At 48.4% G+C, this 26583-nt stretch overlaps 2 protein-coding genes and 2 pseudogenes across 2 annotated transcripts; all 4 read left to right on the plus strand.

Moving 5' to 3' along the window:
* Positions 1-1531: 1531 nt before the first annotated feature.
* On the plus strand, positions 1532-5776 carry LOC130542639 (carbonyl reductase [NADPH] 1). Its single transcript, XM_057306744.1, has 3 exons — positions 1532-1939; positions 2508-2615; positions 5078-5776. Exons 1-3 carry the CDS (start codon positions 1651-1653, stop codon positions 5512-5514), a joined length of 834 nt encoding a protein of 277 aa, XP_057162727.1. The 5' UTR covers positions 1532-1650; the 3' UTR covers positions 5515-5776.
* Positions 5777-5879: 103 nt separating this feature from the next.
* LOC130542640 (carbonyl reductase [NADPH] 1-like) lies at positions 5880-12256 on the plus strand (annotated as a pseudogene).
* Positions 12257-18354: 6098 nt separating this feature from the next.
* Positions 18355-18982, plus strand: LOC130542668 (carbonyl reductase [NADPH] 1-like). The gene has a single exon (XM_057306837.1). The coding sequence runs from the start codon at positions 18400-18402 to the stop codon at positions 18811-18813; it is 414 nt and encodes a 137-aa protein (XP_057162820.1). The 5' UTR covers positions 18355-18399; the 3' UTR covers positions 18814-18982.
* Positions 18983-19930: 948 nt separating this feature from the next.
* On the plus strand, positions 19931-25554 carry LOC125281475 (carbonyl reductase [NADPH] 1-like; annotated as a pseudogene).
* The last annotated feature ends 1029 nt before the right edge of the window (positions 25555-26583 follow it).

The following is a 26583-nucleotide window of genomic DNA, read 5'->3' on the forward strand; positions in this document are numbered from 1 at the left end:
TTACGTCTGGACTGTAGTGGTGGACAGACAAACCTACATGTGATAAAATTGTATAGATCCAAATACACACACTATTAAGTACAAATAAAACCGAGGAAATCTGAATATGATTAGTGGATTGTTTTGATGTTGACATCCTCAGTATGATACTTTACTATTGTGCTGTAAAACATTACCATAGAGGAAAACTGGGTAAAGTATAAGGAATCGCTGTACTTTTTTTTACTGTATGTGAATCTGCAATTATCTCAATAAAAATTTAGGTCAAAAAGGGGCGCCTGGGTGGCACAGCGGTTAAGCGTCTGCCTTCGGCCCAGGGCATGATCCCAGTGTTATGGGATTGAGCCCCACATCGGGCTCCTCCACTATGAGCCTGCTTCTTCCTCTCCCACTCCCCCTGCTTGTGTTCCCTCTCTCGCTGGCTGTCTCTATCCTGTCGAATAAATAAATAAAATCTTTAAAAAAAAAAAAATTTAGGTCAAAGAAAGCAAAGGTCTTTCCCAGATTGTTAGTTTTTGTTTTTTGCAACTGCTTGGAAACCCACCTTGAAAGTGGAACAAAATTGGAATCTATCTAAAGCACTGCTTGTAACTTTCTGTTGTGATGGAAATACTGCAGATCAGCACTGCCCAATACAGTGTCCACTAACACATGTGACTACTGAGCACTTGACATGTAGGTAATGCAACCAAAGACTGAATATAAAATTGTATTATTTCGATTAAATTTACATTTAAATAGCCACTAGTGGCTGTGGCTCCCTTATGGGGACAGTACACAAATGAGACTGGATTTAATAGTCCCTATTCCTCCGGGTGAATGGAAATAAGAGAAAGAAAAATCATTTCCCAACACCAAATTAATTCACAAACTTCCTGAGGATCCATTTCCTCACTTTAAAATGAGGATAATAAGATGGACCCTGACAAGCTATTTTGAGTGTGAGAAAGGGCTTCAAATCCCCCTCAAACCCCTACCTTGCAGGACCTGGATACCAGTAACTTGATGATCCTGCAAACATCTAGGGAGGTAATCCTGTGACTTATCAGTGAATGCTCCCCACTATTATGTAAAAACCAGCCAGGATTAGTAAATAGATTTGTTTTCACATACTTAAGGAAGAAAACAACACACACATGATCCCTTGCCATGCTACTAGCAGCTTTTTTCACAACTATAGTTCCAAAGACTTCAGTTCAAGAGATTTTTTTAAGCATCAGGTAAAAAAAAAAAAAAAGTCTGGAAAACTACGCTATTTCCTCAAGTGCACACACAACTAGTTTCATTGTTGGGAGAATACCAGGAAAACTCATGGAAAACCAGAGATAAAAGTTCACTGACTGACTTGGCCAATTAGAACGATTACCTCCGCAGCAGGGCAGGGCTGTCGCCAGGGCAACCACGGCCACCCACCCCCAGGTTTATAAACCGACCTATTAGACCTTCCAGTTCTCCACCGACCTTGGGAGGGTCACGGGAAGCCACGCCCTAAGGGGGCGCGATCTGCCGGGGCGCACCTAGCAACCTCTGGCCTCGCGCAGGCGCACCGAACCCTGCCCACAAACCGAGGCACTGTGCTGAACAAGCTCCGCTGGTCCGCTCTCCGGGCAACTACTTCTTGCGCGTCCCCTCCTTCACACACACACAGCCATGTCGTCAGCCACCCGAGTGGCGCTGGTGACCGGGGCCAACAAGGGCATCGGCTTCGCCATCGTGCGCGACCTGTGCCAGCAGTTCTCGGGGGACGTGGTGCTCACGGCGCGGGACGAGGCGCGGGGCCTGGCGGCCGTGCAGCAGCTCCAGGCCGAGGGCCTGAGTCCCCGCTTCCACAAGCTGGACATCGACGACCTGCAGAGCATCCGCGCCCTGCGGGACTTCCTGCGCAAGGAGTACGGGGGCCTGGACGTGCTGGTCAACAACGCGGGCATCGCTTTCAAGAGTAAGGGGATGGGAGCTGGGAGGGGACGTGGACCCCCGGAGCTCCCCCTACCAGGGTGGGCTCCATCTGTTGGGGAATCCATGCGGTCGGGCTCCTAACGCCTGTGGCATCCAAAATGGCTCCTTAGGGAGGGAGGAGGGATGGACAGACAGCGCTGCAGCACCAACAGAGTCCAACAGAAATTGCAGGACTTATCAGCCTGAGTGACCTTTGTGTTTCCTCCGATTCCTGGGGACTTTTTCGAGATTGTCAGAGTGTTTCTCTAAGATTGGATTTGGGGGCAGCTGGGTTATTTTTACTGCATTTTGAAATAAACAAGAAAACTGCACAAATTTGTTAACAAGAGATCCCACCTGTGCACCACCTCTTCACCCAGCCTCCCCCAATGGTGTGATCTTATACCACTACAGCATATTAAAATAAGAACATTGTCAGTGCAACATACTGTTAACTAGATGCCAGTTTTACACATTTCACCAGATTTCACATGCACTTATTTAATATATGTCATTCTGTGGAATTTTGCCACAAGGCTACTATTAACACTACTCTCTTTCTCCCCCGGAAGCTGATGATCCCACACCATTTGATATTCAAGCAGAAGTGACCATGAAAACAAACTTCTTTGGTACTCGAGATGTGTGCACTGAACTGCTGCCTCTAATGAAACCCCAAGGTGAGCCTCATCAGGGGCCCAAGCTGTGGTGTTTCTGGCATGATCTGCCCCTGCCTCTCTGGCCTCACCTACAGACCCCTGGCCCCTCTCCCTGCTCAGCCACACCGGCCTGATTGCTGTGTCTCCACCTGGACAGGTGCCCCTCTGCCTCAGAACGCTTACTCATCCTGCAATCAGCAGTGCCCTTTGTCCGGCCTCTCCTTCACAACTGCCTGTCTTATCCGTCAAGTCGTCATTCAGATCTCTCCTCACAGGGCCTTTTACTCACTCCGTGCCACTCACAGGTGCAGAACCCTGAGGATTCCTACCTGGACCCTTTCTGTTCCCTCACACTCTCTCCCACGGATTTTACTCACACTAGTGGATTCCTCACTCTTCAAACTTCTAAGGCCCCCCTAACATCGGTCACCTGCCTAGACATTCCCAGAGCTCCAGACACACATCCTTCTCTTCCTGCCACTCACGCTCCTCAGGATGTCTTCCCAGACCTGTCCAGCCTGGGGGAAGACCCCTCCTCATGGTCGCCAGGAGGCCTGCACACTCACATGTGGCCAGAGTTGCTGACAGCCTCACACCAGTGGTACATTTCCACATGGATGGGGCACCTGTACTGCCCCCCACCCCGGGCTGTAATATTGGATGTCTCTTGTTGCATAACCCCCTGCTCATGCATTATCCTCATTCCTCCTCCTCCCACCTCCCTCTTCCACCTGACATCCCCATTCACCTTTCAAAGGGACATCAAGTTCAGCCTCTGTGCTGGTCCTGATTACCTGCAATGATACTAGTCGAAGGAGTGCCTTCCCTCCAGTCCACTCCCATTACTATAGGAAAAGGCTGCATAAGTCTAGAATGAGTGGATTGTTTTAACCACAGCTATGTTCACTGTCATCCAGGTTTCCCAGGTGGGGGAAGAGACAATTCGCTCCATTATTCCCTTAGGAATTCCCACATAAGGACTTAAAGCTATAGTTATACAGTTTCTTCTTTCAAAATTATCCCTGCTTCCCATTTCCACAATTGCAGCCCTGGTCCTGGGACCACGGTAAGAGTGGGAAGAAAAGGAAGTTGAGATAATGTAGGGAAGAACTGTAAGGTCAAGTTAGCATCTTCCCCCACACCCTCTCCCCAGAGTCCCCAGCGAAGCAGAGGAATCTGTCCAGTGGGATGGTCCCTTGGCACCCACCCCACTCATGCTGAGTGTGAATACGTGCAGTGAATGTGTCTAAGCCCCACGTACCTTTATCTCGTGTTTGAGACAACCGGGGATCCAGAGGCCTGTTCCAGTTCTCTGTGGAAACACTTGTCTGCAGAAGAGAACGTGTTGCTTGGCCTGCAGAAATGTAACACCTTAGTCCAAAAAGTTGCAGCATCTTCTGTTCTCATCCCGCTATACTGCTTGAACACTGGCATCTTCTGGGTTTAACCAAAGCTTGGTCCATAATAGTGCCTTGACTCGTCCGGACCCATTTGGAGCCTCTCAAGCTACTACCTTCCACCCAACTTGCCAGCTCTGTGCAGGACCTTCCCCTTGGGCCATCTCTCCCATAACCATCTCCAGGCTTTGTCTCTTTTGCTGAGAAACACAAGAGTCATTAGCATTTTTTGCCTCACAGGGTGCACGAGTCCATGTCAACAATTACCCCAGCTCTGCATGCATTGCTCCAGCTCTCCCATTTCCACTCCTCTCACGGACTAGATGGCCACTTCATACAGGCACAACAGGATATCCACTTGCTGGTTCCACTCCCATTCCAGTCCTGGGAAGGGTTCTTCTGAGGGGCACTGACATGTCCAGCTTTAATCTGCCCCCTGAATTGCCCCACTGACTTCCATAAGCCCATGCCCCTACACAGATCTCTTTCAGTCCCCTGGTTTTCCACTGCCTCTCTCCATGACTGTATTCTCAGGCCATAACACACTCCCAAGTTCATAAAATCCCCATCATAGACTCATCACCATGCAAGTCAGACCAGGCTAATAATCTGTCCTTACCATCCTCAAACAAAATAGCAGCCTTCCAAACCAGATGGAACGGCCCTCCTTACACCATTCAGCTCTTTACTGGTCTGTACAGACCTGATTGTAGACGCCTCCCCACTGACCATAAGATCCTCAGGTGGTCCCAAAGGTGGCCTGAGGGAGAAAGAGGTCATCCACTCTTGAAAGCAGTGAATGTCTTCTTACATTCTCCTTAGCAGGTTCTTTACAGCGTTTCCATTTTCCCGCAGAACACCTGCTCAGTTCCTCCCCCTTAGAGTATTTCTCAGGCATCATCAGAGACTGTGGGTATGACAAGTTTCAAGACCGTATCATAGTCGTCACTCACACAGACAGTCCTCGTTAACGCTCATAGCAAATTAATGAAGTCTCAAGTGGAAATTTTCTCCAACAACATCTTAGCAAAATTGCTATTCGTCATTCCTGTGTCTTTCTACATGACATTTTGTGTTGTATTTTAGGCAGAGTGGTGAACGTGTCTAGCATGGTGAGTCTGAGAGCCCTTAAAAACTGCAGCCCAGAACTACAGCAGAAGTTTAGAAGCGAGACCATCACCGAGGAGGAGCTGGTGGGGCTCATGAACAAGTTCGTGGAAGACACAAAGAAAGGCGTGCACAGGAAAGAGGGCTGGCCTGACACCGCCTATGGAGTGACAAAAATCGGTGTCACTGTGCTGTCCAGAATCCATGCCAGGAACCTGAGTGAGCAGAGGAGAGGGGACAAGATCCTACTGAACGCCTGCTGCCCTGGGTGGGTGAGAACAGACATGGCAGGACCTAGAGCCACTAAAAGCCCAGAGGAAGGAGCGGAGACCCCTGTCTACTTGGCCCTTTTGCCCTCAGATGCTGAGGGGCCTCATGGGGAGTTTGTTATGGAGAAGAAAGTGGAAAAATGGTGAGCTTCATTCACGGATCCGTCCATGGATCCCTTATGATAGTCCCCTCCTTTGACCAAAAGGACTCTTCTACTGTCGATAATTTCCCTATCCTCAGAAAAAATATATATATATAAAATATCCCTGCTGAGTATTCAATTTGAGGAGCCTACTAACTCAGGGAAGATTTTTTTTTTTTTTTTTCCGCTGTGATCAGGGACAAAATAAATAAAATCAGTGAAATAATGAACCCCGGGGATGAATAAATGTTCTCTATCCATGCCTATTTGTGCAGACTCTTTCTATGCTGAGCCAGCTGAGAAGTGCACTACACCTAATAAGACCAGGAGCAGTCGGAGTTTCACTCAAGGGTAAGCACACGTTACACAAGAGGCAGAGAGTAATATGTTTGGCTTCTCAGGCCACACGCTCCTGTCGATCTCCCCAGGTCTGCTGTTGTAGCACGAAAGTAACCACAGACAGTATACAAACCAAGAGCAAGGTTGGACGTGGCATGCAGCCCATTGTACAGGCCTCGAGTAGAGCATGGACGACACCATGAAGGGAAGACACCCCTGTGGTCTCTGATTATCAAACGCACTGGGAAGAAAAACAATTACCAAGTGTGAAATGGCAGAGGGAACATAGACACATCCACAGGGCCCTCTGAGACAACGGAGAAAACTGAGTATGGATTGTGTGTGGTGATGAGTGCCCGGGAGTGAGGCCCAAGACCCCAGTGTGACGAGAAGATTCTTACCGCCCCATCCATGCCAGGCTCCCGGTGGGCCTGACTGAACGTCCACCGCATGCCTCCCTTCACAGGAATATGCATGTTGGAAAGGTGCCTCTTCTATACTGATTATTTTTCACTCTACGCCAGGGGTTTTCAGCCTCACCCAAATGAAAGGTGAGAGACCCTGGAAGCAAGGGTAGGGTCCTTATTTTTCAAGTTTTTCATGTCAAAAACGCTGAAAACTTCCTCCCTGTTATTTTGCATTTAATTTTTCTCTTCTTTTCCTATTTGCGTTTCTAAACTGACAAATGAGGATTATTGATGTCAACAAGAACACACAGGATCTCCACTGCAAATTTGCAAAAATACTCTGAGGTCACATAGGTCTTTTTGCCTTGATATTTTAAAAAATAACACCTCAATATATAAAATACTTCTGAACTGTGAACCTCAACTAACCCATAAAGTAGGCACCTTAGACCAATGGGATTATGTAATCATTAAATCCAACATTCCTTTTTTTTTTAAAGATTTTATTTACTGATTGATTGACAGACAGACAGACAGCCAGAGAGGGAATACAGGAGGGGGAGTGGGAGAGGAAGAAGCAGGCTCCCAGCAGAGGACCCTGACGTGGGGCTTGATCCCATAACACAAGGATCACGCCTGGAGCCAAAGCTAGATGCTTAACGACTGAGCCTCCCAGGTGCCCCTAAATCCAACATTCCAATCAATACCTTGGCCCCCAGCGGCTTCATAAACATCCCCTCCCACCTGGAGATCCTCAGAATCACACAGAGGGAGAGCCCAGCCCACAGCCAAGTCTCAGCACAGGACTGATTCTCTATTTCTCCTCCTTGAGTTTCTCCTACGAAAGGAAGGGGACCTCTACCCTCAGAAGCACTTTCCCCACGCCAGAAATTTCAATGCACCTCGGAAAAACCCAAGCATTCCCATTCCGCAGAGAAAGGACACATTCCCGAGACAATGTCTCCACTCCTTTTTCCCTTTTGTGGTTTTCCCAAAATTATTTTAGGTCAACTACTGTGAATCCCTAGCCCCCTTATCCCATCACCAACCACCTTTCGCGAGCATTTCAGTCCAACCTGAGCCATTGTTTGCCTCAAAAGAGGGAACTTGAGAGGGTAGAATCTCGGCCGGGTTCAAGGTGCAGCTGATGGAGGGACACAACTGGAACATTTGGCCCCTCCTACAATGGAGGGACTGAGGCGGGGCCTTGGGCACTGGGAGCCACAGTGCTGGATCCTAGAGCACAGGTGCACTGGCATCTCTGTCCTTGTCAGCCTCTGCACCGCCAGCCCTCCGTGGGGCCCACAGCACCATCTGCTCAGCACACAGGGCAGTGCTTGCGCTGCACACCGCCATGGCGTCAGCCCCCCGAGTGGCGCTGGTGACCGGGGCCAACAAGGGCATCGGCTTCGCCATCGTGCAGCAGCTGTGCCGGCAGTTCACGGGGGACGTGGTGCTCACGGCGCGGGACGAGGCGCGGGGCCGGGCAGCTGTGCAGCAGCTCCAGGCCGAGGGCCTGAGTCCCCGCTTCCACCAGCTGGACATCGACGACCTGCAGAGCATCCGGGTCCTGCGCGACTTCCTGCGCAAGAGTTCGGGGGCCTGGATGTGCTGGTCAACAACGCGGGCATCGTATTCAAGAGTAAGGACCCGGGAAGACTTAGGGCTGGAGACTTCTCTCAGGGCACTTCCCGTGGGGGTTGGGCGTGGTCCCTGAATGCTGCTGGAGGGTCAGAGCTCCTATGGGGTCGAGAAGGGCCTCCCTAGGGAGAGAGGCTAGACTGCAGGCACAGGGAGAGAAGAAGCCTCTGGCGGTGGCAAGGTTTTAAGCCCAGAGCTCCGTGGCATTGCCGTGGATTAATCTCAGGGACCTGACGGAGATTTTTGCAAGTTTAATTCAGTTTGGATCAGAGCATTTCAGTGAATGTTTAAATTATTTTGTGATAAACGCGAACCGCCAACAGAGAGACACAGAAATCCCAACAGCACTTTCCGCTTAACTTCCTGGAATGATGCCAACTTGCCAAGCTACACGGCATTAAACCACACACGTCACATTGGGAAATTACAGCTCACTAGCCCAGAGATTAATGACAATGCACCAGGTTGCACGTCCAAGAACATGTAACTGTCACTCCTGGAATCCTCTCCCATGGCCTCTATTCATTAATCTATTCTCCCCTCACCTAACAGCTGCTGATCCCACACCCCTTCACATTCCAGCAGAAGTGACTATGAAAACAAACTTCTTTGGTACCCGAGCTGTGTGCACAGAACTGCTGCCTCTAATGAAAGCCCAAGGTGAGCCTCATCAGGGGCCCAAGCTGTGGTGTTTCTGGTATGATCTGCCCCTGCCTCTCTGTTCCGAATACAGACCCAGGCCCCTCTCCCTGCTCAGCCACACCAGCCTGACTGCTGTGTCTCCACCTAGACAGGTGCCATCTGCCTCAGGACTCTTACACACTCGTCCTGCAGTCACCAGCGCCCTCTGAACCCCTGATCCTCACAACTGGCTCTGTCCTTTCCTCAAGTCCTCATTGAAATCTCTCCTCAGAGAGGCTTTTTTTGACTCCATGCCACTCACAGGGGAAATTCCCTGAGGATTCTTTCTCGACCCATTCTCCTCCCTCTGCCTGTCTCCCAGAAATTTTATTCAGACTAGTGGACTCCTCCCTCTCCAAACTCCTCAGGCCCCCCTAACATCGGTCACCGGCGTAGAACATTCTCAGAGCTCCAGACACACATCGTTCTCTTCCTGCTTCTCCTTCTCCTCAGGGTGCCCTCTACCCCCTCCCCAAATCCCACCCTTCCAGCCCCCAACCTACACCCCCATGTAAACATCTACACTACCTAATGACACTCACCATTACCCAAAACCACCCTCATCACAGACCCCACCATCCCACTCACCACGAATAATGAGGTCACCATGTCCAGCACTTGATTAGGGACCAGGTCCTAGGAGATGCCCTATGGCCTTTATCCCCACGCCTCTCCTCCATCCCAGCTCTACAACACACACTCGCCTTTCATTTCTGTATCCTTGCCACCCTCCTAGACACGTGGCTTCTTCAGTCTCTTCCTCTCGGGGCATTCTCTCTGCTCTCTGAGGGCTTGCTTACTCCCAAAAGTCCTTCCGGGTCAAAGCCCAAGCCCTGGGCATCACCTGTAGGCATCTCTGTCATCAGACCTGCCAAACTCCAGGCCCATCCGCTCCCTTCCCCTTCTATACTCTGCACAAAACAAACTCCTGAATTCCTTGCTTGTCAACTACTGTAATACTTCCCCACGAGAACGTGATGCAGGGAACCACCACCCTTTTACTACACTCATTAAGACAAGCTGATGATTTTAGAAAGATTAAGATCTCTAGCATGAACCGACGACATGCAGGTACACTTGACTCTGTTCTGCCCCTGATTCCTCTTCTGTCCTGGAAATTTCTACAACTTCTTTGAACACTGGCTTCACTGGTATCCAAAGGACAGCTCTCTCAGATATCACCGACTCCTTCACTCATCACAACACTTGAGTGGGATGGAGTTCCTTGTGCCACCACCACACATCCTACAGGTATTCCCTTAGGAGGCAAAAATGACTTCTGGCCGAGAAATTTTCCTCACTGACTGAACAGTGTTGGTCCATGCTGTGTGTTGGCCTTGGACCAGAAAGAGGAGTGAGTGCTCCCCTGCATTTGCTAAGGCAGGTTCTCATCAAACAATTCATCTTGCCTCAGGGAAACTAGACTTTATGGACATGGAAATGCAGGCTGTCTTCTCAGTGGAAAAGCAGGGTTTTCTTGCCTTTTGACATAGGAGAGTTCTTCCATTACTTGAGGGGATGGCAGCCACTGCGGCCATGTTACCAGGACTTTCCCTTTAGGGAGACTATCTGGGAGAAATCATAACTAGCACAACAAAAGCCAATACCGTCCCTCCTCTCCCATACTTCACAACCTAAGACAGAAAGAAAATCCTGAATGACTTCGTCAGTTCTCTGTGGGGGCAGAACACATTCCAAGGCCCGTGTTTGCTCTGGTTTTTGGCATGGAAGGAGAAAACAAGACAACTGTGAGCCTAAGGACAATGAGGGATAGCAGATGTTGATTCTTCATTAAATCGTTTCTTCATAATAGAGTTTTACTGAATTAATGAGCCACAAAAAAAAAAAAAAAAAAAAGCAAGAATCTACAACCACCAGGTGCCCCCATTGTCTTCACCAGGCAGTCAGTATCTCGGCCATGTATGTCCTTTCCCACATTCCATGGCATTCCCCCCATCCCCCTAAATTCATATTCTCGAATTAAAGGATACACTCTCTAAAGTGATAAACACTTCTCCTTCTCTTTCTCTTTAATTACACTATGCATTTATTTTGAAAAAGATATTAAGAAAATACTCATTTCAATATAAAAACTGTAAACAATTACTCATGTCAATATAAGTACAGTGTTATAAATAAGAACTATACTTTCAAAAACGACTTATTGGGAACTCTGTAATGTTTACACTTTTAACAGCTTTATTGAGATACAGTTCACATATCGGACGCTTCCCCCATCAGATATCCAACTCCGCGGAGTTTAGTAATGGACAGAGTTATGCAACCACCACTGCTTCTAGATTAGCACACTGTCCAGAGCCCAGGGAGATCCGGTGCCCTTAGCTACCAGCCCTCTGTTCCCCCATCCCCCCTGCCCCAAGCAACCACCAATCTACACTCTCTCCCTCCATTTCCTTTTCCGGACATCCCATGTATGGAGCATCACACCATGAGCGGTCTTTTGTGACTGGCTTTTTAATTTTGAATAACGCTCTTAGGGGTCATCCATGTTTTAGCACCAACATCATTTCTCTTAAAAGCATCCATTTAACAGATTCGTTTTCCACAGCTCCTTTCCATGACCATACTGCCAGGACATTAGTCACTCCTTCTGAGCCAATAACAACCCCAAAAGGAGAAAACCCTTGCAGTTCAGCCCACTGAGGAGACTTGTTTTTCCTACCGAGAGCACGGTGACAATCTACCAGACCCGATGCAGTCTGCTCACCTTCAAGAGGCCCTCAGTTAAGTGATCAGCTCTTTGTGGTTCCGTAGACACCTATTTATACAACACTGCCCGAGTGGCCACAAGATCTCCATGTGGTCCCAAAGGGGGCTTATGAGGAAAAGCGGCTCTCTACTCATGACGTCAGGGAGTGCCTCCTATCACTCTGCTTAGCACGTTCCTGTATAAGGCACGATCTTCTCTTTATGGGACAGCTGGTCACTGCCCAGACCGATTGAGATCATTTGTCTCACATCCTCTGAGACATTATGGGTAAGACAAGGTTCAAGACTGTATCATGTCCGTCACTTACAGAGGCAGTGTTCACTAACACTCAGCCAACTGGGAATTTGTCCCAAATGGACAAATGCTAGCAGTTTCGGTATTCATCATCCTCGTGCATACCATGCTACATGACTCTCTCTGTTGTATTTTAGGCAGAGTAGTGAATGTGTCTAGCGTAATAAGCTTCGCAGCCCTTAAATCATGCAGCCCAGAACTGCAGCAGAAATTTATGAATGAGACCATCACAGAGGAGGAGCTGGTGGGGCTCATGATCCAGTTTGTGGAAGACACAAAGAAAGGAGTACAGCAGAAGGAGGGCTGGCCTGATATACAACTAGTCCCATAGGCAGTGTCCAAGATGGGTGTCACGGTCCTGTCCAGAATCCATGCCAGGAACCTGAGTGAGCAGAGGAGAGGGGACAAGATCCTCCTGAATGCCTGCTGTCCTGGGTGGGTAAGAACAGCCCTGGGTGGACCAACAGTCATCAAAAGCCCAGAAGAAGGAGCAGAGACCCCTGTCTACTTGGCCCTTTTGCCCTCGGATGCTGAGAGGCCACATGCGGAGTTTGTTATGGAGAAGAAAGTGGAACGATGGGCACTCCTCTGTCAGTTACCTTCCTGGCTCCCACCTCTACTCTACCCATGACTGACCAAAACAATGTTATACTGTCAACAATATCCTTATCAAAAAAAAAAAAAAAAAAAATATATATATATATATATATATATATATAAAGAATCACTATCCCTACCGAGTACCCACATTGAATTAGCTACTAATTCTATAAGGTTTCTTGTGATTTCCTCTGTGATATAAGAGGAGAAAAATTGGCATCAATGATAATAATGAATGGAAGAAAGAGAAGAAATAAAAAATTCTAAGTAAATATCCATGTGTGCAGACTGTTTCATGGCAACGAATCCAAGTATCACCATCATTTAGTACACTAAGTACTAAGGACCACCCTAAGGAAGGTCAAGAAAAGGGACAGATTAAATGAGCGCTTGGTAAACATTAGTGAAAGGTCCAGAGAGTAAGTATTTTGGCCTTTAAAGGCCAATCGTCTCTGTTGGACCTACTCAAATCTCCTGTTTTAGTTTGAAAGTCACCACAGGCCATATAGTAACCATGAATGGGGCTGGATTTCACTGGCGAGCATACCCGCTGAGCCTCTACTATGACATGGGAAACCCCACGAGAGATAGACATCCTCTGTGGTCTCGTTAAATATCAAATTCACTGGGGGAGAAACAACTGCGAGGTGTGAAACGGGAGTGGGCGCTTCAGATACATCTCTAGGACCAGCTGAGACGAGGGGAAAGTGAATGTGGATGGGTATCAATGGATATGAAAGAATGATTGTCAAATCTCCCCAAGGTGAATGTGTTATTCACGTAGGGATAAAGGGTCACCGGGTTTGTAACATTAACGCGGGTCAGCAAAATACCAACAGAAGGGGAACACGTAACGACAGTGAAACATTCGTCATTGTTGCGGCTAGTCTGGTGAAGACATGGCTGTCCACAATACTATTCTTTCCACTGTCCTCTTTGAAAGCTCTCAACACAAACAGCAGGACACTAAAAGGTCCTGGCTCTGCCACCTAACCAGGTGACCTTAAGCAAAATCCTGCATGTTGCTCTTTGTCAGTGTCCTCAGGTGAACAAGGGGGCGTACGTCATAGCACTGCTGTGAAGAGGAAGTGAACTGATACAGGTGGACAGGCTGAAAACAATGGCCAGGCAAAGTGTCCTCCATCATGAGCCCCTGTAGTGGGGCCTGACACATCCATGACCCTGAGCGGAAGTTCCTACTGCCCCACATCCAGCCTGGCTCCCCGTGGGCTCCGTGAATGCCCACCACGTCCCTCCCCTCACAGAAGTATCCATGTGCTACAGACCCGTCTCCTCTCATGATTACTTTTCACTCTTCACCGGGGATTTTCAGGCTAACAGAAAAGAAAACCGAAGGCCCATGCAAGCAAGCTTAAGTCTTTTATTTTGAAAGTGAGGTTTCCTTTGGGGCCCCTGGCTGGCTCAAATGGTTTAGCTCGGCACTCTTCATCTTAAAGTTGTAAGTTTGAGCGAACCCAAGTTGGGTGCAGAGATTACTTAAACATAAAATCTTTTAAAAAATAAAATAAAATAAAAAATAAGTACCCTGTTTCCTTTAGTTTTCCCTTCAGCAAGGCTGTTGATTTCCTTCCTGTTAGCTTGTATTTCTTTTCTTTTTTTTTATAATAATATTTTTTTATGTTATTCACCATACAGTACTGTATGGTAGCTTCTATTTCTAAACTGACCCATGAGGAAAATCAAAGTCTAGGTCAAGACAATAGAATCTCTACTGCTAGTTTGGAAATGTAACCTGGTATCACAAAGACCTTTTCTCCTCGATACTTTAAAAATAATCCAAACTATCTACACTGCTTATTAAGTGTGAGGTTGGACTACAAGCAGGCATTGTAACAATCATATGCACATGTACCCATGGAATAAAACATTCCAATCACTGGCCTGTCTCACACTAATTTTCAAAAACATCCCCTCGCGCTGGGGCCCCCTGGAATCACACAGAGGAAGGAGCCCTGCCCACAGCCAAGTCTCAGCACAGGACTGATTTCTCCCTCTTGATTTTCCCTTAAGAAAGCAAGGGGATCTGTATCCTGAGAAGCAGTTTCCCTGGACAGACAACTTCACTGTATTTTAGAGGAAAGCAACCATTCCCATTTTGCGGAGGAAGGACACATTCCCAAGACAATTACTCTGCTCTCTTCTTTTCCCTCTGAGGTCTCCCAAAATAGTTCACTTGAATGCTATCAATCTCTAGTGCTCTATTAACCCGTCACCCACCACCTTTGTTGTGGGGAGCACACCAGTACTCCCTGAACCACTGCTTGGCTCAGAGTTGAGATCCTAAGAGGAAGGAGTCCTCATTGGGCTCAGAGTGCAACCCTGGAAGGGATGGATCTGGTATAGGCTCACTAGGGAACCTTCTGGAACATTTGGTCTCTCCTTTGATGGCGAGACTGAGGAAGGGCCTTGTGCTGAAGGAGGCACAGCACTGGAATCTACAACACACTTCCATTGGTATCTCTGACTGTCTACACCACGAGCCCTCAGTATGGCCTACAACACAATCCACTCACCACACAGGGCCTTGCTTGACCTTGATGACCCTGTCATCAACCGCTCCCCTGCTGCTGGTGACTGGAGCCAACAAGGGCCTCAGCTTCGTGCTCCACCTGTGCCAGCAGTTCTCGGGGGACATGCTGCTCACGGTGAGGGACGAGGTGCAGGCTGTGTGGCCACTTCCACCTGCTAGACATCAACGCACAGCAGCTGCGCCATATCCGACTCTCTGAGCAAGGAGTACGGGGGCCTGGACGTGCTGGTCAACAACGCAGGCATCGCCTTCAAGAGCAAGAACATGGGAACACTTAGGGTAGGTCCCCTCCCTTAGGGGACCCACCCAGGGTGGGTTGGGGATGATGCCTAAACCGCTACTGTGGGACCCAAGCTCCTATGGGATCTAGAAGGGCCTTCCTAGGGAAGGAGGTCAGACTGGAGGCACAAGGAGAGCAGAAGCCTCCGGGACTTGCACGCCTTTCCAGCCAGAGCCTCTTGGCATTGCCATGGATCAGATCATCGGGTAACTCACCAGATTTTGCAAGTTTCTCTCTGATTGGATGTGAGCCATTTGGTGAATGTTTAACTTATTTTGTAATAAACAACAAATTACAAACACAGATACCCAGAGATCCCATTGTGCTCCCTTCCCTTGCCCTCTCCCGATGGCGTCAACCAACAAAGCCACGCAGCGGCAATGCACCAGATAGATCACACTGGGACAATACCGTTCACTAACACAGACATTCCCGAGAATTCACCAGATGGTACATGCAAAACTATGTTGTTGTCACGACATGGAATCTTCCCTGATGGATACTGCTTATTAATCTATCCTCCTTCTCAAAATAAAATAAGACGAAATCAGAGAGGGAGAGAAGCCATAAGAGACTCTTAATTATAGATAACAAACTGAGGGTTGCTGGAGAGGAGGTGTGCGGGGGGATGGGGTAACTGGGTGAGGGGCATTAAGGAGGGCACTTGATGTGATGACGACTGGGTGTTATATGCGACTGATGATGAATCACGAACTCCACTTTGAAATTAATAACACACTACACGTAAATTAATTGAGTGTAACTAAAATACAATTTTAAAAAAATCTATTCTCCACCTCTAACAGCTGCTGATCCCACACCCCTTCACATTCCAGCAGAAGTGACCATGAAAACAAACTTCTTTGGTACCCGAGCTGTGTGCACAGAACTGCTGCCTCTAATGAAAGCCCAAGGTGAGCCTCATCAGGGGCCTAAGCTGTGGTGTTTCTGGCATGATCTGCCCCTGCCTTTCTGGCCTCATCTACAGACCCCTGGCCCCTCTCCCTGCTCAGCCACACCGGCCTGATTCCTGTGTCTCCACCTGGACAGGTGCCCCGCTGCCTCAGGACACTTACACTCGTCCTACAGTCAGCAGCGCCCTTTTTCCCACTGGTCCTTCACTACTGCCTCTGCCTGACCCGTCAAGTCATCATTCACATCTCTCCTCACAGAGGCCTTTTACTCACTCCATGCTACTCACAGGTGCAGAACCCTGATCATTCCTTCCTGGACCCTTTCTGTTCCCTCACTCTCTCTCCCACGGATTTTACTCACACTAGGTCACCTGCCTAGAACATTCCCAGACCTCCAGACACACATCCTTCTCTTCCTGCCACTCACGCTCCTCAGGATGTCTTCCCAGACCTGTCCAGCCTGGGGGAAGACCCCTCCTCATGGTCGCCAGGAGGCCTGCACACTCACATGTGGCCAGAGTTGCTGACAGCCTCACACCAGTGGTACATTTCCACATGGATGGGGCACCTGTACTGCCCCCCACCCCGGGCTGTAATATTGGATGTCTCTTGTTGCATAACCCCCTGTTCATGCATTATCCTCATTCCTCCTCCTCCCACCTCCCTCTTCCACCTGACATCCCCATTCACCTTTCAAAGGGACATCAAGTTCAGCCTCTGTGCTGGTCCTGATTACCTGCAATGATACTAGTCGAAGGAGTGCCTTCCCTCCAGTCCACTCCCATTACTATAGGAAAAGGCTGCATAAGTCTAGAATGAGTGGATTGTTTTAACCACAGCTATGTTCACTGTCATCCAGGTTTCCCAGGTGGGGGAAGAGACAATTCGCTCCATTATTCCCTTAGGAATTCCCACATAAAGACTTAAAGCTATAGTTATACAGTTTCTTCTTTCAAAATTATCCCTGCTTCCCATTTCCACAATTGCAGCCCTGGTCCTGGGACCACGGTAAGAGTGGGAAGAAAAGGAAGTTGAGATAATGTAGGGAAGAACTATAAGGTCAAGTTAGCATCTTCCCCCACACCCTCTCCCCAGAGTCCCCAGCGAAGCAGAGGAATCTGTCCAGTGGGATGGTCCCTTGGCACCCACCCCACTCATGCTGAGTGTGAATACGTGCAGTGAATGTGTCTAAGCCCCACGTACCTTTATCTCGTGTTTGAGACAACCGGGGATCCAGAGGCCTGTTCCACTTCTCTGTGGAAACACTTGTCTGCAGAAGAGAACGTGTTGCTTGGCCTGCAGAAATGTAACACCTTAGTCCAAAAAGTTGCAGCATCTTCTGTTCTCATCCCGCTATACTGCTTGAACACTGGCATCTTCTTCTGGGTTTAACCAAAGCTTGGTCCATAATAGTGCCTTGACTCGTCCGGACCCATCTGGAGCCTCTCAAGCTACTACCTTCCACCCAACTTGCCAGCTCTGTGCAGGACCTTCCCCTTGGGCCATCTCTCCCATAACCATCTCCAGGCTTTGTCTCTTTTGCTGAGAAACACAAGAGTCATTAGCATTTTTTGCCTCACAGGGTGCACGAGTCCATGTCAACAATTACCCCAGCTCTGCATGCATTGCTCCAGCTCTCCCATTTCCACTCCTCTCACGGACTAGATGGCCACTTCATACAGGCACAACAGGATATCCACTTGCTGGTTCCACTCCCATTCCAGTCTTGTGAAGGGTTCTTCCGAGGGGCACTGACATGTCCAGCTTTAATCTGCCCCCTGAATTGCCCCACTGACTTCCATAAGCCCATGCCCCTACACAGATCTCTTTCAGTCCCCTGGTTTTCCACTGCCTCTCTCCATGACTGTATTCTCAGGCCATAACACACTCCCAAGTTCATAAAATCCCCATCATAGACTCATCACCATGCAAGTCAGACCAGGCTAATAATCTGTCCTTACCATCCTCAAACAGAATAGCAGCCTTCCAAACCAGATGGAACGGCCCTCCTTACACCATTCAGCTCTTTACTGGTCTGTACAGACCTGATTGTAGACGCCTCCCCACTGACCATAAGATCCTCAGGTGGTCCCAAAGGTGGCCTGAGGTAGAAAGAGGTCATCCACTCCTGAAAGCAGTGAATGTCTTCTTACATTCTCCTTAGCAGGTTCTTTACAGCGTTTCCATTTTCCCGCAGAACACCTGCTCAGTTCCTCCCCCTTAGAGTATTTCTCAGGCATTATCAGAGACTGTGGGTATGACAAGTTTCAAGACCGTATCATAGTCGTCACTCACACAGACAGTCCTCGTTAACGCTCATAGCAAATTAATGAAGTCTCAAGTGGAAATTTTCTCCAACAACATCTTAGCAAAATTGCTATTCGTCATTCCTGTGTCTTTCTACATGACATTTTGTGTTGTATTTTAGGCAGAGTGGTGAACGTGTCTAGCATGGTGAGTCTGAGAGCCCTTAAAAACTGCAGCCCAGAACTACAGCAGAAGTTTAGAAGCGAGACCATCACCGAGGAGGAGCTGGTGGGGCTCATGAACAAGTTCGTGGAAGACACAAAGAAAGGCGTGCACAGGAAAGAGGGCTGGCCTGACACCGCCTATGGAGTGACAAAAATCGGTGTCACTGTGCTGTCCAGAATCCATGCCAGGAACCTGAGTGAGCAGAGGAGAGGGGACAAGATCCTACTGAACGCCTGCTGCCCTGGGTGGGTGAGAACAGACATGGCAGGACCTAGAGCCACTAAAAGCCCAGAGGAAGGAGCGGAGACCCCTGTCTACTTGGCCCTTTTGCCCTCAGATGCTGAGGGGCCTCATGGGGAGTTTGTTATGGAGAAGAAAGTGGAAAAATGGTGAGCTTCATTCACGGATCCGTCCATGGATCCCTTATGATAGTCCCCTCCTTTGACCAAAAGGACTCTTCTACTGTCGATAATTTCCCTATCCTCAGAAAAAATATATATATATAAAATATCCCTGCTGAGTATTCAATTTGAGGAGCCTACTAACTCAGGGAAGATTTTTTTTTTTTTTTTCCGCTGTGATCAGGGACAAAATAAATAAAATCAGTGAAATAATGAACCCCGGGGATGAATAAATGTTCTCTATCCATGCCTATTTGTGCAGACTCTTTCTATGCTGAGCCAGCTGAGAAGTGCACTACACCTAATAAGACCAGGAGCAGTCGGAGTTTCACTCAAGGGTAAGCACACGTTACACAAGAGGCAGAGAGTAATATGTTTGGCTTCTCAGGCCACACGCTCCTGTCGATCTCCCCAGGTCTGCTGTTGTAGCACGAAAGTAACCACAGACAGTATACAAACCAAGAGCAAGGTTGGACGTGGCATGCAGCCCATTGTACAGGCCTCGAGTAGAGCATGGACGACACCATGAAGGGAAGACACCCCTGTGGTCTCTGATTATCAAACGCACTGGGAAGAAAAACAATTACCAAGTGTGAAATGGCAGAGGGAACATAGACACATCCACAGGGCCCTCTGAGACAACGGAGAAAACTGAGTATGGATTGTGTGTGGTGATGAGTGCCCGGGAGTGAGGCCCAAGACCCCAGTGTGACGAGAAGATTCTTACCGCCCCATCCATGCCAGGCTCCCGGTGGGCCTGACTGAACGTCCACCGCATGCCTCCCTTCACAGGAATATGCATGTTGGAAAGGTGCCTCTTCTATACTGATTATTTTTCACTCTACGCCAGGGGTTTTCAGCCTCACCCAAATGAAAGGTGAGAGACCCTGGAAGCAAGGGTAGGGTCCTTATTTTTCAAGTTTTTCATGTCAAAAACGCTGAAAACTTCCTCCCTGTTATTTTGCATTTAATTTTTCTCTTCTTTTCCTATTTGCGTTTCTAAACTGACAAATGAGGATTATTGATGTCAACAAGAACACACAGGATCTCCACTGCAAATTTGCAAAAATACTCTGAGGTCACATAGGTCTTTTTGCCTTGATATTTTAAAAAATAACACCTCAATATATAAAATACTTCTGAACTGTGAACCTCAACTAACCCATAAAGTAGGCACCTTAGACCAATGGGATTATGTAATCATTAAATCCAACATTCCTTTTTTTTTTAAAGATTTTATTTACTGATTGATTGACAGACAGACAGACAGCCAGAGAGGGAATACAGGAGGGGGAGTGGGAGAGGAAGAAGCAGGCTCCCAGCAGAGGACCCTGACGTGGGGCTTGATCCCATAACACAAGGATCACGCCTGGAGCCAAAGCTAGATGCTTAACGACTGAGCCTCCCAGGTGCCCCTAAATCCAACATTCCAATCAATACCTTGGCCCCCAGCGGCTTCATAAACATCCCCTCCCACCTGGAGATCCTCAGAATCACACAGAGGGAGAGCCCAGCCCACAGCCAAGTCTCAGCACAGGACTGATTCTCTATTTCTCCTCCTTGAGTTTCTCCTACGAAAGGAAGGGGACCTCTACCCTCAGAAGCACTTTCCCCACGCCAGAAATTTCAATGCACCTCGGAAAAACCCAAGCATTCCCATTCCGCAGAGAAAGGACACATTCCCGAGACAATGTCTCCACTCCTTTTTCCCTTTTGTGGTTTTCCCAAAATTATTTTAGGTCAACTACTGTGAATCCCTAGCCCCCTTATCCCATCACCAACCACCTTTCGCGAGCATTTCAGTCCAACCTGAGCCATTGTTTGCCTCAAAAGAGGGAACTTGAGAGGGTAGAATCTCGGCCGGGTTCAAGGTGCAGCTGATGGAGGGACACAACTGGAACATTTGGCCCCTCCTACAATGGAGGGACTGAGGCGGGGCCTTGGGCACTGGGAGCCACAGTGCTGGATCCTAGAGCACAGGTGCACTGGCATCTCTGTCCTTGTCAGCCTCTGCACCGCCAGCCCTCCGTGGGGCCCACAGCACCATCTGCTCAGCACACAGGGCAGTGCTTGCGCTGCACACCGCCATGGCGTCAGCCCCCCGAGTGGCGCTGGTGACCGGGGCCAACAAGGGCATCGGCTTCGCCATCGTGCAGCAGCTGTGCCGGCAGTTCACGGGGGACGTGGTGCTCACGGCGCGGGACGAGGCGCGGGGCCGGGCAGCTGTGCAGCAGCTCCAGGCCGAGGGCCTGAGTCCCCGCTTCCACCAGCTGGACATCGACGACCTGCAGAGCATCCGGGTCCTGCGCGACTTCCTGCGCAAGAGTTCGGGGGCCTGGATGTGCTGGTCAACAACGCGGGCATCGTATTCAAGAGTAAGGACCCGGGAAGACTTAGGGCTGGAGACTTCTCTCAGGGCACTTCCCGTGGGGGTTGGGCGTGGTCCCTGAATGCTGCTGGAGGGTCAGAGCTCCTATGGGGTCGAGAAGGGCCTCCCTAGGGAGAGAGGCTAGACTGCAGGCACAGGGAGAGAAGAAGCCTCTGGCGGTGGCAAGGTTTTAAGCCCAGAGCTCCGTGGCATTGCCGTGGATTAATCTCAGGGACCTGACGGAGATTTTTGCAAGTTTAATTCAGTTTGGATCAGAGCATTTCAGTGAATGTTTAAATTATTTTGTGATAAACGCGAACCGCCAACAGAGAGACACAGAAATCCCAACAGCACTTTCCGCTTAACTTCCTGGAATGATGCCAACTTGCCAAGCTACACGGCATTAAACCACACACGTCACATTGGGAAATTACAGCTCACTAGCCCAGAGATTAATGACAATGCACCAGGTTGCACGTCCAAGAACATGTAACTGTCACTCCTGGAATCCTCTCCCATGGCCTCTATTCATTAATCTATTCTCCCCTCACCTAACAGCTGCTGATCCCACACCCCTTCACATTCCAGCAGAAGTGACTATGAAAACAAACTTCTTTGGTACCCGAGCTGTGTGCACAGAACTGCTGCCTCTAATGAAAGCCCAAGGTGAGCCTCATCAGGGGCCCAAGCTGTGGTGTTTCTGGTATGATCTGCCCCTGCCTCTCTGTTCCGAATACAGACCCAGGCCCCTCTCCCTGCTCAGCCACACCAGCCTGACTGCTGTGTCTCCACCTAGACAGGTGCCATCTGCCTCAGGACTCTTACACACTCGTCCTGCAGTCACCAGCGCCCTCTGAACCCCTGATCCTCACAACTGGCTCTGTCCTTTCCTCAAGTCCTCATTGAAATCTCTCCTCAGAGAGGCTTTTTTTGACTCCATGCCACTCACAGGGGAAATTCCCTGAGGATTCTTTCTCGACCCATTCTCCTCCCTCTGCCTGTCTCCCAGAAATTTTATTCAGACTAGTGGACTCCTCCCTCTCCAAACTCCTCAGGCCCCCCTAACATCGGTCACCGGCGTAGAACATTCTCAGAGCTCCAGACACACATCGTTCTCTTCCTGCTTCTCCTTCTCCTCAGGGTGCCCTCTACCCCCTCCCCAAATCCCACCCTTCCAGCCCCCAACCTACACCCCCATGTAAACATCTACACTACCTAATGACACTCACCATTACCCAAAACCACCCTCATCACAGACCCCACCATCCCACTCACCACGAATAATGAGGTCACCATGTCCAGCACTTGATTAGGGACCAGGTCCTAGGAGATGCCCTATGGCCTTTATCCCCACGCCTCTCCTCCATCCCAGCTCTACAACACACACTCGCCTTTCATTTCTGTATCCTTGCCACCCTCCTAGACACGTGGCTTCTTCAGTCTCTTCCTCTCGGGGCATTCTCTCTGCTCTCTGAGGGCTTGCTTACTCCCAAAAGTCCTTCCGGGTCAAAGCCCAAGCCCTGGGCATCACCTGTAGGCATCTCTGTCATCAGACCTGCCAAACTCCAGGCCCATCCGCTCCCTTCCCCTTCTATACTCTGCACAAAACAAACTCCTGAATTCCTTGCTTGTCAACTACTGTAATACTTCCCCACGAGAACGTGATGCAGGGAACCACCACCCTTTTACTACACTCATTAAGACAAGCTGATGATTTTAGAAAGATTAAGATCTCTAGCATGAACCGACGACATGCAGGTACACTTGACTCTGTTCTGCCCCTGATTCCTCTTCTGTCCTGGAAATTTCTACAACTTCTTTGAACACTGGCTTCACTGGTATCCAAAGGACAGCTCTCTCAGATATCACCGACTCCTTCACTCATCACAACACTTGAGTGGGATGGAGTTCCTTGTGCCACCACCACACATCCTACAGGTATTCCCTTAGGAGGCAAAAATGACTTCTGGCCGAGAAATTTTCCTCACTGACTGAACAGTGTTGGTCCATGCTGTGTGTTGGCCTTGGACCAGAAAGAGGAGTGAGTGCTCCCCTGCATTTGCTAAGGCAGGTTCTCATCAAACAATTCATCTTGCCTCAGGGAAACTAGACTTTATGGACATGGAAATGCAGGCTGTCTTCTCAGTGGAAAAGCAGGGTTTTCTTGCCTTTTGACATAGGAGAGTTCTTCCATTACTTGAGGGGATGGCAGCCACTGCGGCCATGTTACCAGGACTTTCCCTTTAGGGAGACTATCTGGGAGAAATCATAACTAGCACAACAAAAGCCAATACCGTCCCTCCTCTCCCATACTTCACAACCTAAGACAGAAAGAAAATCCTGAATGACTTCGTCAGTTCTCTGTGGGGGCAGAACACATTCCAAGGCCCGTGTTTGCTCTGGTTTTTGGCATGGAAGGAGAAAACAAGACAACTGTGAGCCTAAGGACAATGAGGGATAGCAGATGTTGATTCTTCATTAAATCGTTTCTTCATAATAGAGTTTTACTGAATTAATGAGCCACAAAAAAAAAAAAAAAAAAAAGCAAGAATCTACAACCACCAGGTGCCCCCATTGTCTTCACCAGGCAGTCAGTATCTCGGCCATGTATGTCCTTTCCCACATTCCATGGCATTCCCCCCATCCCCCTAAATTCATATTCTCGAATTAAAGGATACACTCTCTAAAGTGATAAACACTTCTCCTTCTCTTTCTCTTTAATTACACTATGCATTTATTTTGAAAAAGATATTAAGAAAATACTCATTTCAATATAAAAACTGTAAACAATTACTCATGTCAATATAAGTACAGTGTTATAAATAAGAACTATACTTTCAAAAACGACTTATTGGGAACTCTGTAATGTTTACACTTTTAACAGCTTTATTGAGATACAGTTCACATATCGGACGCTTCCCCCATCAGATATCCAACTCCGCGGAGTTTAGTAATGGACAGAGTTATGCAACCACCACTGCTTCTAGATTAGCACACTGTCCAGAGCCCAGGGAGATCCGGTGCCCTTAGCTACCAGCCCTCTGTTCCCCCATCCCCCCTGCCCCAAGCAACCACCAATCTACACTCTCTCCCTCCATTTCCTTTTCCGGACATCCCATGTATGGAGCATCACACCATGAGCGGTCTTTTGTGACTGGCTTTTTAATTTTGAATAACGCTCTTAGGGGTCATCCATGTTTTAGCACCAACATCATTTCTCTTAAAAGCATCCATTTAACAGATTCGTTTTCCACAGCTCCTTTCCATGACCATACTGCCAGGACATTAGTCACTCCTTCTGAGCCAATAACAACCCCAAAAGGAGAAAACCCTTGCAGTTCAGCCCACTGAGGAGACTTGTTTTTCCTACCGAGAGCACGGTGACAATCTACCAGACCCGATGCAGTCTGCTCACCTTCAAGAGGCCCTCAGTTAAGTGATCAGCTCTTTGTGGTTCCGTAGACACCTATTTATACAACACTGCCCGAGTGGCCACAAGATCTCCATGTGGTCCCAAAGGGGGCTTATGAGGAAAAGCGGCTCTCTACTCATGACGTCAGGGAGTGCCTCCTATCACTCTGCTTAGCACGTTCCTGTATAAGGCACGATCTTCTCTTTATGGGACAGCTGGTCACTGCCCAGACCGATTGAGATCATTTGTCTCACATCCTCTGAGACATTATGGGTAAGACAAGGTTCAAGACTGTATCATGTCCGTCACTTACAGAGGCAGTGTTCACTAACACTCAGCCAACTGGGAATTTGTCCCAAATGGACAAATGCTAGCAGTTTCGGTATTCATCATCCTCGTGCATACCATGCTACATGACTCTCTCTGTTGTATTTTAGGCAGAGTAGTGAATGTGTCTAGCGTAATAAGCTTCGCAGCCCTTAAATCATGCAGCCCAGAACTGCAGCAGAAATTTATGAATGAGACCATCACAGAGGAGGAGCTGGTGGGGCTCATGATCCAGTTTGTGGAAGACACAAAGAAAGGAGTACAGCAGAAGGAGGGCTGGCCTGATATACAACTAGTCCCATAGGCAGTGTCCAAGATGGGTGTCACGGTCCTGTCCAGAATCCATGCCAGGAACCTGAGTGAGCAGAGGAGAGGGGACAAGATCCTCCTGAATGCCTGCTGTCCTGGGTGGGTAAGAACAGCCCTGGGTGGACCAACAGTCATCAAAAGCCCAGAAGAAGGAGCAGAGACCCCTGTCTACTTGGCCCTTTTGCCCTCGGATGCTGAGAGGCCACATGCGGAGTTTGTTATGGAGAAGAAAGTGGAACGATGGGCACTCCTCTGTCAGTTACCTTCCTGGCTCCCACCTCTACTCTACCCATGACTGACCAAAACAATGTTATACTGTCAACAATATCCTTATCAAAAAAAAAAAAAAAAAAAATATATATATATATATATATATATATATATAAAGAATCACTATCCCTACCGAGTACCCACATTGAATTAGCTACTAATTCTATAAGGTTTCTTGTGATTTCCTCTGTGATATAAGAGGAGAAAAATTGGCATCAATGATAATAATGAATGGAAGAAAGAGAAGAAATAAAAAATTCTAAGTAAATATCCATGTGTGCAGACTGTTTCATGGCAACGAATCCAAGTATCACCATCATTTAGTACACTAAGTACTAAGGACCACCCTAAGGAAGGTCAAGAAAAGGGACAGATTAAATGAGCGCTTGGTAAACATTAGTGAAAGGTCCAGAGAGTAAGTATTTTGGCCTTTAAAGGCCAATCGTCTCTGTTGGACCTACTCAAATCTCCTGTTTTAGTTTGAAAGTCACCACAGGCCATATAGTAACCATGAATGGGGCTGGATTTCACTGGCGAGCATACCCGCTGAGCCTCTACTATGACATGGGAAACCCCACGAGAGATAGACATCCTCTGTGGTCTCGTTAAATATCAAATTCACTGGGGGAGAAACAACTGCGAGGTGTGAAACGGGAGTGGGCGCTTCAGATACATCTCTAGGACCAGCTGAGACGAGGGGAAAGTGAATGTGGATGGGTATCAATGGATATGAAAGAATGATTGTCAAATCTCCCCAAGGTGAATGTGTTATTCACGTAGGGATAAAGGGTCACCGGGTTTGTAACATTAACGCGGGTCAGCAAAATACCAACAGAAGGGGAACACGTAACGACAGTGAAACATTCGTCATTGTTGCGGCTAGTCTGGTGAAGACATGGCTGTCCACAATACTATTCTTTCCACTGTCCTCTTTGAAAGCTCTCAACACAAACAGCAGGACACTAAAAGGTCCTGGCTCTGCCACCTAACCAGGTGACCTTAAGCAAAATCCTGCATGTTGCTCTTTGTCAGTGTCCTCAGGTGAACAAGGGGGCGTACGTCATAGCACTGCTGTG

The sequence above is a fragment of the Ursus arctos genome, unplaced genomic scaffold (genome assembly GCF_023065955.2).
Source record: "Ursus arctos isolate Adak ecotype North America unplaced genomic scaffold, UrsArc2.0 scaffold_4, whole genome shotgun sequence".
NCBI lineage: Eukaryota > Metazoa > Chordata > Mammalia > Carnivora > Ursidae > Ursus > Ursus arctos.